This window comes from Onthophagus taurus, chromosome 11, assembly GCF_036711975.1.
Source record: "Onthophagus taurus isolate NC chromosome 11, IU_Otau_3.0, whole genome shotgun sequence".
Lineage (NCBI taxonomy): Eukaryota > Metazoa > Arthropoda > Insecta > Coleoptera > Scarabaeidae > Onthophagus > Onthophagus taurus.
Window position 1 is genome coordinate 28093380 of NC_091976.1, and position 15460 is coordinate 28108839.

Genomic DNA, 15460 nt, shown 5'->3' on the forward strand with positions numbered 1-15460 from the left:
ATTATTAATCCAAGAATTTAAAATGGTAAACGAAATCGCACATAAGACTTAATAACTTTGTAAATAGGTTGAAATGAATTAAATAGTATTCGTTCGCTCGTCATTAGATTCAACCAAATAGATGTTTCCTTAAAAAAAAAATCGTATTCATTTAGATTCAATCAAAAAAAACGGGTTCGAATTATATTCAAAACATTTATGTTAAATTCCATAAATGTTACAAAATAAATGATGAGAAAACTAAAATAATGTTAAGAAAAAACTAGTCCGCCTTGTTTAATTATCTTATTACTTAGAAAATAACGTAATTTTTAATTTTTTGGTATTATAATTTTTTTGTAAACGTACCATTTATTAATTGTAGAATGTAAATATTTCTATTAGCAAAATAAATTAATATAAAATTTAAAATAAATTAAACTTATAATTAAAATCAAAAATAAAATTCCCTCGTTTTTGGTTGAGCCTAAAATAAACGGAGGTATGTAAGTGTCGTTTTCACTCGGTCTTATATCTCCACATAAATGACTATAATTTTCATTCATTTTCATATTTTCGTTTTTTGAGCAAGCGGCGCCTTTACTAAACACCGACTTTCCCTGCACATTTCCACCTGGGCTATAATTACAAACAATACTTAAACCAATAAAACGACTCGCCGAAAACATTGTTCGACCACAACCGATTAAATAATTATTACTCCAAACCAGTTGTGTAAAATATTCATATCTTTCCGAGCTAAAATTCAAATTAATTTAATTAAAATAATTTAAACAAAAATTAACATCACCCTTCCGTTTTATACCGAGTAAGAGTACCAAGTGAAATATTTCTTATTTGTTCATACCAAGACATAACAGCTAGAGTTATATATTTTTTATCACTCCAATCGATTGAATGATCTTCTGACGCAAAAGCCCAATGACTTTGCCCGTTGTAAGTGCTTAATTCGGTTGCTCTACATTTATCACGACCTAATTTAGGAATTGGGCTTTCTTTACATTGGTTAGCCCAACATGATGCTAAAAATTCCAACTCTTTATCATAACTCTAACAAAAAATGAATCAAAAAAAGATAAATCTCGAATTAAGACGAAAAATACCATCACATTCATATCAGAAGCTTGAGATCTTCCGATTCTCTGTTCGCCACCGGAAGCAATTAAATTTCGATAAGAATTGTGTAAATGTAACATTAAAGCTTTATCGGATTCGCTAAAAGGGATTCGTTGGTGTTTAACCCCACAAGTGTAACTTGGAAAACACGGCTAAAAACATTAAAACAATCAATTTCGATTTGAAATAATAAAATTAACCCACGTAATAGCTACAAGCAACATTTTCTTCATAATACCCCGCTTCCGAGTTGTAACATTTTTGATTACAATAATATTGGTATTGCTCTGGGATTATTCGTCCGGTATCTTGAGGTGGATGATGTGCACGAATGTAAGATAAAAATAGTAACATTAGGAAAGAAAAAAGTGACATTTTGATTAATTTTTCGTTTGTGGTTATAAATCAAAATTTATCAAAATTGACGGTGAAAATGTCTTATGGGAAGATAAAATCTCGCAGAAAAGAGATTTGTTATAGGAAAAAATAATTTGTTGCTTTTTTTTGGTATTATTTCTCGTTAATAAGTTATAATCGAGTGGTGTTTCTACAATTTGAAGAAAAAAAGGTAAGATAAATTTATTTTTCTTTAATTAACCTTACAGCACACGTATTGGATCATTTTTGCTTTAAAGTTCTGTTGAGTTGGTGAAACTGCTTAAGGAAATATTATTCTGAATCAAAAATGTTTTCTGCCTCTTTTAATTTTTGAGTTATCACCTATTATAGAGATAAAAATGTAAAAATTAAGGATTTTCGTTTTTCGTTAAGTTGGGTTGGTTCAACTGTTTGATGAGCGATAAATTTGAGTATGAAATCTTTTCTAGATTAATTAGGAACATTTTTAGTACAAAAAGCTTTCTCCACCTCCTTTAATTTTCGAGATATATCCCCAAATCCATTAAGAAAGTGTAATATTGGATCATTTTTGTTTTAAAGTCCTATTGAGTTGGTAAAACTGCTTAAGGAAATATTATTCTGAATCAAAAATATTTTCTGGGTTAATAAGGAATGTTTTTGTTCCCTAAACCTTTTTTCTATCTCTTTTAATTTTTGAGTTATCACCTATTATAGAGTTAAAAATGTAAAAACGAGGGATTTTTGTTTTTGCGTTAAGTTGGGTTGGTTCAACTGTTCGATGAGCGATAAATTTGAGTTGGAACTCTTTTCTAGATTAATTAGGAACATTTTTAGTACAAAAAGCTTTCTCCACCTCCTTTAATTTTCGATATATATCCCCAAATCCATTAAGAAAGTGTAAAATTGGAGCATTTTTGCTTTAAAGTCTTATTGAGTTGGTAAAACTGCTTAAGGAAATATTATTCTAAATCAAAAATATTTTCTGGGTTAATAAGGAATGTTTTTGTCCCCTAAACCTTTTTTTCCATCTCTTTTAATTTTTGAGTTATCACCTATTATAGAGTTAAAAATATAAAAAGAAGGATTTTTGTTTTTGCATTGAGTTGGGTTGGTTCAACTGTTCGATGAGTGATAAATTTGAGTTGGAACTCTTTTCTAAATTAACTAGGAACATTTTTAGTACAAAAAGCTTTCTCCACCTCCTTTAATTTTCGATATATATGCCCAAATCCATTAAGAAAGTGTAAAATTGGATCATTTTTGCTTTAAAGTCCTGTTGAGTTGGTAAAACTGCTTAAAGAAATATTATTCTGAATCAAAAATGTTTTCTGGGTTAATAAGCAATGTTTTTGTTCCCTAAACCTTTTTTCTATCTCTTTTAATTTTTGAGTTATCACCTATTATAAAGTTAAAAATGTAAAAATTAAGGATTTTTGTTTTTGCGTTAAGTTGGGTTGGTTCATCTGTTAGATGAGCGATAAATTTGAGTTGGAACTCTTTTCTAGATTAATTAGGAACATTTTTAGTACAAGAAGCTTTCTCCACCTCCCTTAATTTTCGATATATATCCCCAAATCCATTAAGAAAGTGTAAAATTGGAGCATTTTTGCTTTAAAGCCCTATTGAGTTGGTAAAACTGCTTAAGGAAATATTATTTTGAATCAAAAATGTTTTCTGGGTTAATAAGGAATGTTTTTGTTACCTAAACCTTTTTTCTACCTCTTTTAATTTTTGAGTTATCACCTATTAGAGTTAAAAATGTAAAAAAGAAGGATTTTTGTTTTTGCGTTGAGTTGGGTTGGTTCATCTGTTAGATGAGCGATAAATTTGAGTTGGAACTCTTTTCTAGATTAATTAGGAACATTTTTAGTGCAAAAAGTTTTCTCCACCTCCTTTAATTTTCGAGATATATCCCCAAATCCATTAAGAAAGTGTAAAATTGGATAATTTTTGCTTTAAAGTCCTATTGAGTGGGTCAAACTGCTTAAGGAAATATTATTCTGAATCAAAAATGCTTTCTGGGTTAATAAGCAATGTTTTTGTTCCCTAAACCTTTTTTCTATATCTTTTAATTTTTGAGTTATCACCTATTATAGAGTTAAAAATGTAAAAATGAGGGATTTTTGTTTTTGCGTTGAGTTGGGTTGGTTCAACTGGTCGATGAGCGATAAATTTGAGTTGGAACTTTTTTCTAGATTAATTAGGAACATTTTTAGTACAAAAAGATTTCTCCACCTCCTTTAATTTTCGATATATATCCCCAAATCCATTAAGAAAGTGTAAAATTGGATAATTTTTGCTTTTAAGCCCTATTGAGTTGGTAAAACTGGTTGAGGAAATATTATTCTGAATCAAAAATGTTTTCTGGGTTAATAAGCAATGTTTTTGTTCCCTAAACCTTTTTTCTATCTCTTTTAATTTTTGAGTTATCACCTATTATAAAGTTAAAAATGTAAAAATTAAGGATTTTTGTTTTTGCGTTAAGTTGGGTTGGTTCATCTGTTAGATGAGCGATAAATTTGAGTTGGAACTCTTTTCTAGATTAATTAGGAACATTTTTAGTACAAGAAGCTTTCTCCACCTCCCTTAATTTTCGATATATATCCCCAAATCCATTAAGAAAGTGTAAAATTGGAGCATTTTTGCTTTAAAGCCCTATTGAGTTGGTAAAACTGCTTAAGGAAATATTATTTTGAATCAAAAATGTTTTCTGGGTTAATAAGGAATGTTTTTGTTACCTAAACCTTTTTTCTACCTCTTTTAATTTTTGAGTTATCACCTATTAGAGTTAAAAATGTAAAAAAGAAGGATTTTTGTTTTTGCGTTGAGTTGGGTTGGTTCATCTGTTAGATGAGCGATAAATTTGAGTTGGAACTCTTTTCTAGATTAATTAGGAACATTTTTAGTGCAAAAAGTTTTCTCCACCTCCTTTAATTTTCGAGATATATCCCCAAATCCATTAAGAAAGTGTAAAATTGGATAATTTTTGCTTTAAAGTCCTATTGAGTGGGTCAAACTGCTTAAGGAAATATTATTCTGAATCAAAAATGCTTTCTGGGTTAATAAGCAATGTTTTTGTTCCCTAAACCTTTTTTCTATATCTTTTAATTTTTGAGTTATCACCTATTATAGAGTTAAAAATGTAAAAATGAGGGATTTTTGTTTTTGCGTTGAGTTGGGTTGGTTCAACTGGTCGATGAGCGATAAATTTGAGTTGGAACTTTTTTCTAGATTAATTAGGAACATTTTTAGTACAAAAAGATTTCTCCACCTCCTTTAATTTTCGATATATATCCCCAAATCCATTAAGAAAGTGTAAAATTGGATAATTTTTGCTTTTAAGCCCTATTGAGTTGGTAAAACTGGTTGAGGAAATATTATTCTTAATCAAAAAAAATTTCTGGGTTAATAAGGAATGTTTTTGTTCCCTAAACCTTTTTTCTATCTCTTTTAATTTTTGAGTTATCACCTATTATAGAGTTAAAAATGTAAAAATAAGGGATTTTTGTTTTTGCGAAACATTTTTAGTACAAAAAGCTTCCTCTCAAAAGGCTTAATTTTGAGTTGAGGCACTAATTATTAATTTTATTATTTATTTATCACAGTAGTATAATAACCTTAATAATAGATGATACAACAAAATTAGTAAACAATAAAGTACCTTTTCTTATATATACGTATTCTTATATACAAAGAGTATGAATAAAATTAGAAAACGAAACGCTTTTTTAAAAATCTTCCCCTAAAAGTACCCAACGTTTAGTTTATTATTGTTGGACGTTATTTTGTTGGCCATCCAATAAACGATTTTCCTCCTCCCTCGTTGTCCATGCTCTATTACACGTGATATAAATTCCTGCTAAAGCTCCCAATAAAGCAATACCAACCAAAGCTCCCCCAGTATAAAGCATCACTGAAGGGAGTGTAAGTAACATTTTTGCTTCTTTTGCTAAAGGTTTTGATAACAAAGCTGTTTGAGTGAAATAAACCATGGGCATAAAGGTTTTTTTCACCTTTTTAAACATCCTTAACAAAAAAAATTAATTTCCAATAAATAATTTTTGAGATAGACTTACGAAATTCCACTTATTGGTTGTATTAGAAGATTTAATTGTAACGCCGCTCTAGCTTCTAATGGCACTCCCGTATTTGGCTCTAAAATTATATAAAATTCGTGCGCTGTTTTGTTTGGGTGCATTCCATCCACTGAATTTGCATAAAATGGATCTGCTAAGTAAAAATGTGGATATGAAACGAAAGCTGGAGCTCCAAATCTATATAAAAAACATAAACACTTTTTGAATATATTTGAAAATTAATGAACATTTCTTAGACTTACTTGCATTTTGATATATCTCTGACGCCACTTGGATAGGTTTGATCTGTAATAAAGCATTTTTGTTCTGGATATTTAGTACCATTATCAAAATCAAAATCCGTAGCGGCATATTTTTTACCGCGAATTCCAAAAAATTCTTTATATGAGTCTTGAAATTGTAATCTAACAGAGCTAAATTTAAAAAAAAATTAGTTAAACTAATTTTGAAATAAAATTATTAATTACCTGCAAAGATCTGGTGCAAAAATATCGACTAAATCGTATTTTTCCACCGGAGGCCATAATTCTCCTGATGTACCATTAACGAAAGCGCAATAATCGTTAAAATATGGACTATACGGTTTTCCATTCCATTCGTTTATAATTCCCAATAATTCAATGTCATTTGAGCCGGTGAACATTGTAAAATTTCCATCGTAAGTTTCCGAATTATTTCTCTACATAATTTTATTTATTATTTTCAAAAATATTGAAATAAATCAAATTTCTTACCCCAAAAAACCATCCAAAACGATCACTAGTGACTGAACTAAAAATTGGCAAATTCAACGATGCTATCAATTCTAACAGGCTATCTTTATAACCTGTAAACAACCACTCATCCACTGTTTTGGTTAAAATTAATGATTTCTCTTTCAGTCCTAATAAAAAACTTAATATTTTTTTAACTGGGTAACCTTGTTTTCTTACTAAATAACTTGCAGCCTTAAAAAAATCAATAAAAGTTAATACTCAATATGGTAAAACCTCGATATAACGCAGAGGTTCTCAAACTAATTTCTTGTACCTTGAGAATCAAATATTTATCAATAAAACGCAACTTTTGAAACATTATTTAGCAAAACAATTTTAGGAGAAAATGTTAAGAGACAAAAAGTTGCGTATTGAATCCCTCTATTTAAATCAAATTTTTAAATAGAAAAATGTAGACGCTTTAAAAAGTTCTGATGCAAAGATTTTTCAGCACCTTGTCCTCAGACGCGTTTCAACATCTTTTTTCTCAATATTTTTCCAATCCAACCCAACAATTATTATACATCATTCTAAAGAGAAAGCTTTGAGCATTAATTTAGAACAAGTCTCATTCGTTAATTTCAATAAATACGGCTTCCAGGAATTTTTAAATTAGCATCTTTTTTGACACTTTTAGGTTATACGAAAATGTAAGGTTTGTTTCACCATCTTTTTTCTCAATATTTTTCCAATCCAACCCAACAATTATTATACATCATTTTAAAGAGAAAGCTTTGAGCTTTAATTTAGAACAAGTCTCATTCCTTAATTTCAATAAATACGGCTTCCAGAAATTTTTAAATTAGCATCTTTTTGACACTTTTAGGTTATAAGAAAATGTAAGGTTTCTTTCAATATCTTTTTTCTCAATATTTTTCCAATCCAACCCAACAATTATTATACATCATTCTAAACAGAAAGCTTTGAGCATTAATTTAGAACAAGTCTCATTCCTTAATTTCAATAATTACGGCTTCCAGGAATTTTTAAATTAGCATCTTTTTTGACACTTTTAGGTTATAAGAAAATGTAAGGTTTGTTTCAACATCTTTTTTCCCAATATTTTTCCAATCCAACCCAACAATTATTATACATCATTTTAAAGAGAAATTTTTGAGCTTTAATTTAGAACAAATCTCATTCCTTAATTTCAATAAATATGGCTTACAGGAATTTTTAAATTAGCATCTTTTTTGACACTTTTAGGTTATACGAAAATGTATGGTTTGTTTCAACATCTTTTTTCTCAATATTTTTCCAATCCAACCCAACAATTATTATACATCATTCTAAAGAGAAAGCTTTCAGCTTTAATTTAGAACAACTCTCATTCCTTAATTTCAATAAATACGGTTTCCAGGAATTTTTAAATTAGCATCTTTTTTGACACTTTTAGGTTATACGAAAATGTAAGTTTTGTTTCAACATTTTTTTTCTCAATATTTTTCCAATCCAACCCAACTATGGTTATACATCATTTTAAAGAGAAGGTTTTGAGCTTTAATTTAGAACAAGTCTGATTCCTTAATTTCAATAAATACGGCTTCCAGGAATTTTTAAATTAGCATCTTTTTTGACACTTTTAGGCTATACGAAAATGTAAGTTTTGTTTCAACATCTTTTTTCCCAATATTTTTCCAATCCAACCCAACAATTATTATACATAATTTTAAAGAGAAAGCTTTGAGCTTTAATTTAGAACTAGTCTCATTCCTTAATTTCAATAAATACGGCTTCCAGGAATTTTTAAATTATCATCTTTTTTGACACTTTTAGGTTATACGAAAATGTAAGGTTTGTTTCAACATCTTTTTTCTCAATATTTTTCCAATCCAACCCAACAATTATTATACATCATTTTAAAGAGAAAGTTTTGAGCTTTAATTTAGAACAAGTCTCATTCCTTAATTTCAATAAATACGGGTTCCAGGAATTTTTAAATTAGCATCTTTTTTGATACTTTTAGGTTATAGAAAAATGTAAGTTTTGTTTCAACATCTTTTTTCCCAATATTTTTCCAATCCAACCCAACAATTATTATACATAATTTTAAAGAGAAAGCTTTGAGCTTTAATTTAGAACAAGTCTCATTCCTTAATTTCAATAATTACGGCTTCCAGGAATTTTTAAATTAGCATCTTTTTTGACACTTTTAGGTTATACGAAAATGTATGGTTTGTTTCAACATCTTTTTTCTCAATATTTTTCCAATCCAACCCAACAATTATTATACATTATTTTAAAGAGAAAGCTTTGAGCTTTAATTTAGAACAAGTCTCATCCCTTAATTTCAATAAATACGGTTTTCGGGAATTTTTAAATTAGCATCTTTTTTGACACTTTTAGGTTATACGAAAATGTAAGTTTGTTTCAACATTTTTTTTCTCAATATTTTTCCAATCCAACCCAACAATTATTATACATCATTTTAAAAAGAAAGCTTTGAGCTTTAATTTAAAATAAGTTTCATTCCTTAATTTCAATAAACACGCCTTCCAGGAATTTGTAAATTAACATCTTTTTTGACACTTTTAGGTTATACGAAAATGTAAGTTTTGTTTAGTATACCTCATATACTATTTTATAACGGTTGGAACACTCATAACAGGTATTTAGAACTGTTACTTTTTAGGAACAGGAAGATATTGTACCTGTTTCACAAAATAATAGTTTATAACATCTCTAGTAGGTACGCTTTGGTTTTTATTATGTTTAAACAAATAAATAATTAAATTCGTAACTACAGTTTACTTAAAATTCTCTCTGGTTTCAAAAACTCCCGCCAAAAATAGCTTTGAAAAATTACACTGTGTAAATAAAAACAATTTTTTCCCCTAACTTTAGAGTGCTGTAACATGGTGATGAAGGGGTTTTGAATAAAAAGTTATAATATGAAAGACCCCTTTAATTTTTGCTGAAAAATCACTCCTTGAAATCTTTCGCATCAATTTAGAAACAGCCTGTATAATAGCTCGATTTTGATTTTAATTTTTATACTTTAATTAAAATATTATAGTATACCTTTGGGTACATTTTAGGACCCCCAATAGGGCTGTTACAATTTTTTTTATTGGCTATTCGATAGTTTAGCAAAATTCTTATTTCCTTAGATAGGAGAATTTGGGACTGATTGCATGTCGAAATCCCACCGTAAGATGGCATTAGCGTCTATACTGAAATAATTTAATTAAACTTACAATTTTATTATTAATAGTGGGAATGATGAGAGACAGCAATAACAATTATTACCAGTATCATTCTTCTCATTTAAAAAGTATAGATTCCAATTCGTGTTATATTTTTAAATTTGTCGCTAACTTCAACTTTTAAAAAGTTAAATTTGTTCAGAATGACAGATGAAAACGTCATTTTAAAGTGATTTTTTGGTAAGAGTATAATAAAGTAATAATGGTATGATTAAATAATTAGATTATAATTGACATTATAGCTTTGTTTCAGCTAACGTTATAACTGGTTGGAAGCTCGTCAGATGCAATCTCACATATCATATGATGCCGTGATATTCAAATGTGGCGGCATCATTTGACAGGTATTCGAGCCAAATGGCGGTTTGACAGCTTGTCAGTGTATCACCACTTATTTACAAAAGTGCAAGTGTAATAATGCCGTCTTGTTGCCTTTAGAGTAGCAAAAATAGCAGTATGAAGGGCTTTCGATTCTTCACGACGAGAAAAAACAGAAAAACAGAACGATACAATTTTAAATTTCCCGCTGACTTTCGAGCCAAAATGGCGGCAAACCGCGGTACTTTGATAATCTAGGTACTTTACTTTGAGTAAGACTGTGTTATATCTGAGGTTGAATCAAAATTGAAATAATTTACTTACCACTGCAACAACATTTACATTAGTAACTTTATCACTTAAATTACCATTACTCAATTCGGGTATAAACTTCCAAATCCTCTTCTGATAATAAATAACACTCTGATTGTCGTTAATCCAAGTTAAATTCGTTCGAATGTGGTGTTCACTAAACACGTAAGGTCCCAATTCTTCAAATCGAGGCTTTATTGACCAATTATTATCGATGACTTCTTCAGCATTACTCCAATTGAACAAAAACACGTTCAGATACATAGGTACAGGTGTTTCTTGCCACATTTTATAACCCGTTGAGTCGTTTGTGATTGTCAATTCACGTACAAGAATTTTATTATAAACCGTAGACCACAAAGACATCGAAAGGATGCCTATTGTTAAAAATAAAAAGACTAGGGTGGTTAAAATTATGACGTTTTTGTGTTTGCAGCAGCCCATTGTGAGGAAAACTAGATAAAGATTGAAATTACGGTTATTATTGGATTAGAGATAAGAAGTTGATCAAAATATTATGCTAAAGGAAGTAATTATGCGTTTAGGAATAAATTTGAAGGAGAAGTGGTTTATGAAGTAGTTAGTTATTTTTTAATGTATAATCTATTTTATCATTGCAATGAATCACAATGATTATTTTTATTGAAAAGAGATAAAAGAGGCATCATTAAGGACTTTGGATTAAATATAAAGAGGAAAAAAACAAAGAGATGAGTTGTTTGTTTAAAATTAGGAATTTACTAAGAGGTCAATTATTTATAACAATTTCTTACCGTTTCTAAAAAAATAATATGTTGTTAGTTTAAAACAATTTTTTGGAAAGTTTTAAACGAATTCTACGACGTAGTTTGATCGTCATTCAACTTCACTTAAAAATACTGACCATTTGGTATAAAAACTGGTTTGTAATTCACAATAATTCCGATTTCCCCACATTTGCTTTGTTGGTCATCGATCCAAATCAAATTTTTCGCCTTTTTTAGGTTAGTTTTAAGTCCAAATCTTACATAAGCAAGATTTATGCTTACGATTTCTTTCTATTAAGTACAAACAATAACAAATTATTTAAAAAAGAACTTTATATGACTAATTCTTTAGTTAAATCGGCAACAAACAAATAGAACAATAATTTAACAATGACTATGACAGCTTTTCTAACCTCACTTTTATTTTTTAGGTTAAACATTTTTTAAGATAATATATTATTTAGAATATGAGCAGCGGAAAAATTATACGATTAAAACTAATTCCAGCAAGTGGTAAAAATGTTGGAACGATTTTTTGGTTTCATGGATCAGGTATAGTTTATATCCCAATTTGTATTACTTATGTGACTCCTTTATACTAATAAATAAGGGACCCCTCATGAATTAAGCATGATTTTCTTTAATAGGTGATTCAGGTGATGGTTTTTATGAATGGATAAAATTTTTTATGGGAAATTTTTCTTTCCCCCATTTAAAATGTATGTTCCCCACAGCCCCAATTAGATATTATACTCCAAGTAATGGTGCAGTAAGTTTAAAAGACACAAATAATTTAATTAAAATTAAAATTTCCTCTTTTTTGTGAAGCCCCAAAGTGTATGGTTTGATCGAAAAGATATTCTTCCCACCGTTGACGAAGATTTAGAAACTTTAAATGATATCAGTTATGAAATAAATTCATTAATTGATCAAGAATTAAGTGTGGGAATCCCTCTCAATAAGATTATTGTTGGTGGATTTTCTATGGGGGGATGTTTGGCGTTACATACGGCGTTTAGGACTACACCTGGTTTAGGAGGAGTATTTTCAATGTCTTCTTTTCTCAATAATAACTCAATAGTTTATGAAGCAATAAGAGATCATCCTGAAAAAGTTATTAATACTCCTTTAATTATGTTTCATGGCGGAAGTGATCAATTGGTTGAATTAGAATGGGGTAAAGACACTTTCAAAGAATTAACTAAGCTGGGTGTTAAAGGAACATTTCAAGTTATACCAAATACGTTTCACGAGTTAAAAAAGGATCAACTTATTGACCTGTTTAAATGGATTAATAAGATTATACCACCACCGAAAGAGGAAATTTAAAGAAATCTTAATAAAATATGTTTTTTTGTTTAAATTTATCTATTATTTATTAAATAATTAATACAATATGAACGAAATGCTAAAAATATTTGTTATAATTTTGGATATATAGGCAACCAATTTAACATTATACTTTCAAATACAATTTTGGATTAAATTTACTCATATATTTAAAAGAAATGTTTATAAACCCGCTTTTTGTCGTATTCAAGTACTTCAATCAATAAATAAAGTGAAATAACTTTTATTAATCAAAAAATTATTGTTGACTGATAACATAACCTTACTTCATTTCACAACATATCAAGATGATCTAGGTGGAATAAAAAAACTACTCAAAATAAATCAGATATAATTCAAAAAAACCTTTTAAAAGATGCCCCAGAAGAAGACGGGTCACGTAAAAAAGCAGAGAAGCAAAAACTGCGTCAAAAAGACATCCCTACGGTTAAAGAACATGTTGTTTATAATTAAGAAATTACTAAGAGGTCAATTATTACAAAGAGATTATTTATAACAATTTCTTACCGTTTTTATGAAAATAATTTGTTAGTTTAAAACAATTTTTTGGAAAGTCTGCTTTGTTGGTCATGGATCTAAATCAAATTTTTCACTTTTTTTAGGTTAGTTTTAAGTCCAAATCTTACATAAGCAAGATTTATGCTTATGATTTCTTTCTATCAAGTACAAACAATAACAAATTATTTAAAAACGAACTTTATATGACTAATTCTTTATTTAAATCGGTAACAAACAAATAGAACAATAATTTAACAATGACAACTTTTCTAACCTCACTTTTATTTTTTTCCTTTTTTAGATTAAACGTTTTTTAAGATAATATATTATTTAGAATATGAGCATCGGAAAAATTGTACGATTAAAACTAATTCCAGCAAGTGGTAAAAATGTTGGAACGATTTTTTGGTTTCACGGATCAGGTATAGTTTATATCCGAATTTGTATTACTTATTGCACTTGTGACTCCTTTATACTAATAAATAAGACACTTCCTATGAATTAAGCACGATTTTCAAACTTTCTTTAATAGGTGATTCAGGTGATGGTTTTTATGAATGGATAAAATTTTTTATGGGTAATTTTTCTTTCCCCCATTTAAAATGTATATTCCCCACAGCCCCACTCAGATATTACACTCCAAGTAATGGTGCAGTAAGTTTAAAATACACAAATAATTCAATTTAATTAAAATTAAAACTTCCTTTTTTTGTGAAGCCTCAAAGGGTATGGTTTGATCGAAAAGATATTCTTCCCTCTGTTGATGAAGATTTAGATACTTTAAATGATATCAGTTATGAAATAAATTCATTAATTGATCAAGAATTAAACGTGGGAATCCCTCTCAATAAGATTATTGTTGGTGGATTTTCTATGGGGGGATCTTTGGCGTTGCATACAGCGTTCAGAACTACACCTGGCTTAGGAGGAGTATTTTCAATCTCTTCTTTTCTCAACAATAACTCAGTAGTTTATGAAGCAATAAGAGATCATCCAGAAAAAGTTATTAATACTCCTTTAATTATGTTTCATGGCGGAAATGATCGATTGGTTGAATTAGAATGGGGTAAAGACACTTTTAAAGAATTAACTAAGCTGGGTGTTAAAGGAACATTTAATGTTATACCAAATACGTTTCACGAGTTAAAAAAGAATCAACTTATTGACCTGTTTAAATGGATTAATAAGATTATACCACCACCGAAAGAAGAAATTTAAAGAAATCTTAATAAAATATGTTTTTTTTAATTTATCTATTATTTATTAAATAATTAATACAATTATGAAGGAAATACTAAAAGTATTTGTTATAATTTTACGTGTATAGGCAACCAATTTAACATTATACTTTCAAATACAATTTTGGACTAAATTTACTCACATATTTAAAATAAATATTTATAAAACTCGTATTCAACTACTTAAATCAATAAATAAAGTGAAATAACTTTTATTAATCAAAAAATTATTTTTGACAGATAACATAACCTATAATTTAATTTCACAACACAACAAATCAAGATGAACCACGCGGAATAAAAAAGTACTCAAAATAAATCAGATATAATTCAAGAAAACCTTTTAAAAGATGCCCAAGAAGAAAACGGGTCAACGTAAAAAAGCAGAGAAGCAGAAACTGCGTCAAAAAGAGATCCGTACGGCTAAAGAACATGTTCAACTTGCTCAACATCCTTGTAACGCCCCAATGGAGTGCGAAAAGTGTCATAAGTAAGCGTAAAATTGATATTATTAACTTTATTGTAAATCAAATATCTTTTAGGAAGCAAAAAAATCGCGCTTTTTGTTATTTTTGTCAAAGCGTTCAACGTTTACCCCAATGCGCTCAATGTGGAAAAATCAAGTGTATGTTAAAAACCGGAGACTGCGTAATTAAACACCCTGGAGTTTATACCACCGGTTTAGCCATGGTAGGGGCAATTTGCGATTTTTGCGAAGCATGGGTGTGTCATGGAAGAAAATGTTTGCAATCACATGCTTGTACTTGTCCATTACAAGAGGCTCTTTGTATTGAATGCGAACGAAACGTTTGGGATCATGGGGGAAGGATTTTTAAATGTTCATTTTGTGATTCTTACCTTTGTGAAGACGATCAATTCGAACATCAAGCGTCTTGCCAAGTTTTGGAATCAGAAAATTATAAATGTAATGATTTTTATTTTTTTTTGTGAAATTATAATTTAATATTTTTTTTTAGGTCAATCCTGCAATAAATTAGGACAATACTCTTGCTTAAGATGCAAAATATGTTATTGTGAAGATCATATTAGGAGGAAAGGTTTTAAATATGAAAAAAATAAGCCAATTCCATGTCCAAAATGTTCTTATGAAACATCTCAAACTAAGGATTTGAGTATGTCTACTCGGTCTCATAAATTTGGAAGACAAGGTCAAGCTGCTTATGGTGATGAAGATGATGGAGATCAAGGGGATTATAGTTATAATCAATATCAAGGGGGTTACTCTGGTTATTCTGATAATGAAGAAGATGATGATGAGTCCTATGATGAAAGTGATGAATGTAGTGATGATGATGATGAGGAGGAGGAGGAGGATGAAGTGGAAAGTGAAGATGAACCAAAAGAAGTAAAGACTAAACAGGATAAAGATAAAAAATAGTTTTATTTGTGTTTAGTTTTATTTATGGGAAATATGGAATAATAAAATAAAAAAATTAAAATGGA

General features: G+C 29.0%; 5 protein-coding genes across 8 annotated transcripts; 3 read left to right on the forward strand and 2 right to left on the reverse strand.

Moving 5' to 3' along the window:
* Nucleotides 1–66: 66 nt before the first annotated feature.
* Nucleotides 67–2449, reverse strand: LOC111423678 (venom allergen 5-like). The gene is made up of 4 exons (XM_071200159.1): nucleotides 1321–2449; nucleotides 1104–1268; nucleotides 791–1050; nucleotides 67–738 (listed from the first exon to the last, which is right to left on the reverse strand). The coding sequence occupies exons 1-4, from the start codon at nucleotides 1489–1491 to the stop codon at nucleotides 381–383; spliced, it is 954 nt and encodes a 317-aa protein (XP_071056260.1). The 5' UTR covers nucleotides 1492–2449; the 3' UTR covers nucleotides 67–380.
* Nucleotides 1534–12273, forward strand: LOC111423677 (lysophospholipase-like protein 1). 2 transcript variants are annotated; one of them, XM_071200160.1, is made up of 4 exons: nucleotides 1534–1684; nucleotides 11342–11462; nucleotides 11558–11679; nucleotides 11739–12273. In XM_071200160.1, exons 2-4 carry the CDS (start codon nucleotides 11378–11380, stop codon nucleotides 12237–12239), a joined length of 708 nt encoding a protein of 235 aa, XP_071056261.1. In that variant the 5' UTR covers nucleotides 1534–1684; nucleotides 11342–11377; the 3' UTR covers nucleotides 12240–12273. The 2 variants fall into 2 exon arrangements, with proteins under 2 accessions (XP_071056261.1, XP_022912721.1); XM_023056953.2 differs by lacking the exon at nucleotides 1534–1684 and adding an exon at nucleotides 11061–11147.
* Nucleotides 5034–11029, reverse strand: LOC111423718 (protein croquemort-like). The gene is made up of 7 exons (XM_023057023.2): nucleotides 10938–11029; nucleotides 10177–10619; nucleotides 6308–6520; nucleotides 6041–6252; nucleotides 5816–5986; nucleotides 5553–5750; nucleotides 5034–5502 (listed from the first exon to the last, which is right to left on the reverse strand). The coding sequence occupies exons 2-7, from the start codon at nucleotides 10606–10608 to the stop codon at nucleotides 5244–5246; spliced, it is 1485 nt and encodes a 494-aa protein (XP_022912791.1). The 5' UTR covers nucleotides 10609–10619; nucleotides 10938–11029; the 3' UTR covers nucleotides 5034–5243.
* Nucleotides 12274–12531: 258 nt separating the features above from the next.
* On the forward strand, nucleotides 12532–14006 carry LOC111423684 (lysophospholipase-like protein 1). 3 transcript variants are annotated; one of them, XM_071200162.1, is made up of 4 exons: nucleotides 12532–12727; nucleotides 13060–13180; nucleotides 13291–13412; nucleotides 13476–14006. In XM_071200162.1, exons 2-4 carry the CDS (start codon nucleotides 13096–13098, stop codon nucleotides 13974–13976), a joined length of 708 nt encoding a protein of 235 aa, XP_071056263.1. In that variant the 5' UTR covers nucleotides 12532–12727; nucleotides 13060–13095; the 3' UTR covers nucleotides 13977–14006. The 3 variants fall into 3 exon arrangements, with proteins under 3 accessions (XP_071056263.1, XP_071056262.1, XP_022912729.2); XM_071200161.1 differs by lacking the exon at nucleotides 12532–12727 and adding an exon at nucleotides 12790–12862; XM_023056961.2 differs by lacking the exon at nucleotides 12532–12727 and adding an exon at nucleotides 12879–12985.
* Nucleotides 14007–14241: 235 nt separating this feature from the next.
* Nucleotides 14242–15460, forward strand: LOC111423683 (zinc finger protein 330 homolog Noa36). The gene is made up of 3 exons (XM_023056960.2): nucleotides 14242–14486; nucleotides 14539–14921; nucleotides 14974–15460. The coding sequence occupies exons 1-3, from the start codon at nucleotides 14347–14349 to the stop codon at nucleotides 15393–15395; spliced, it is 945 nt and encodes a 314-aa protein (XP_022912728.1). The 5' UTR covers nucleotides 14242–14346; the 3' UTR covers nucleotides 15396–15460.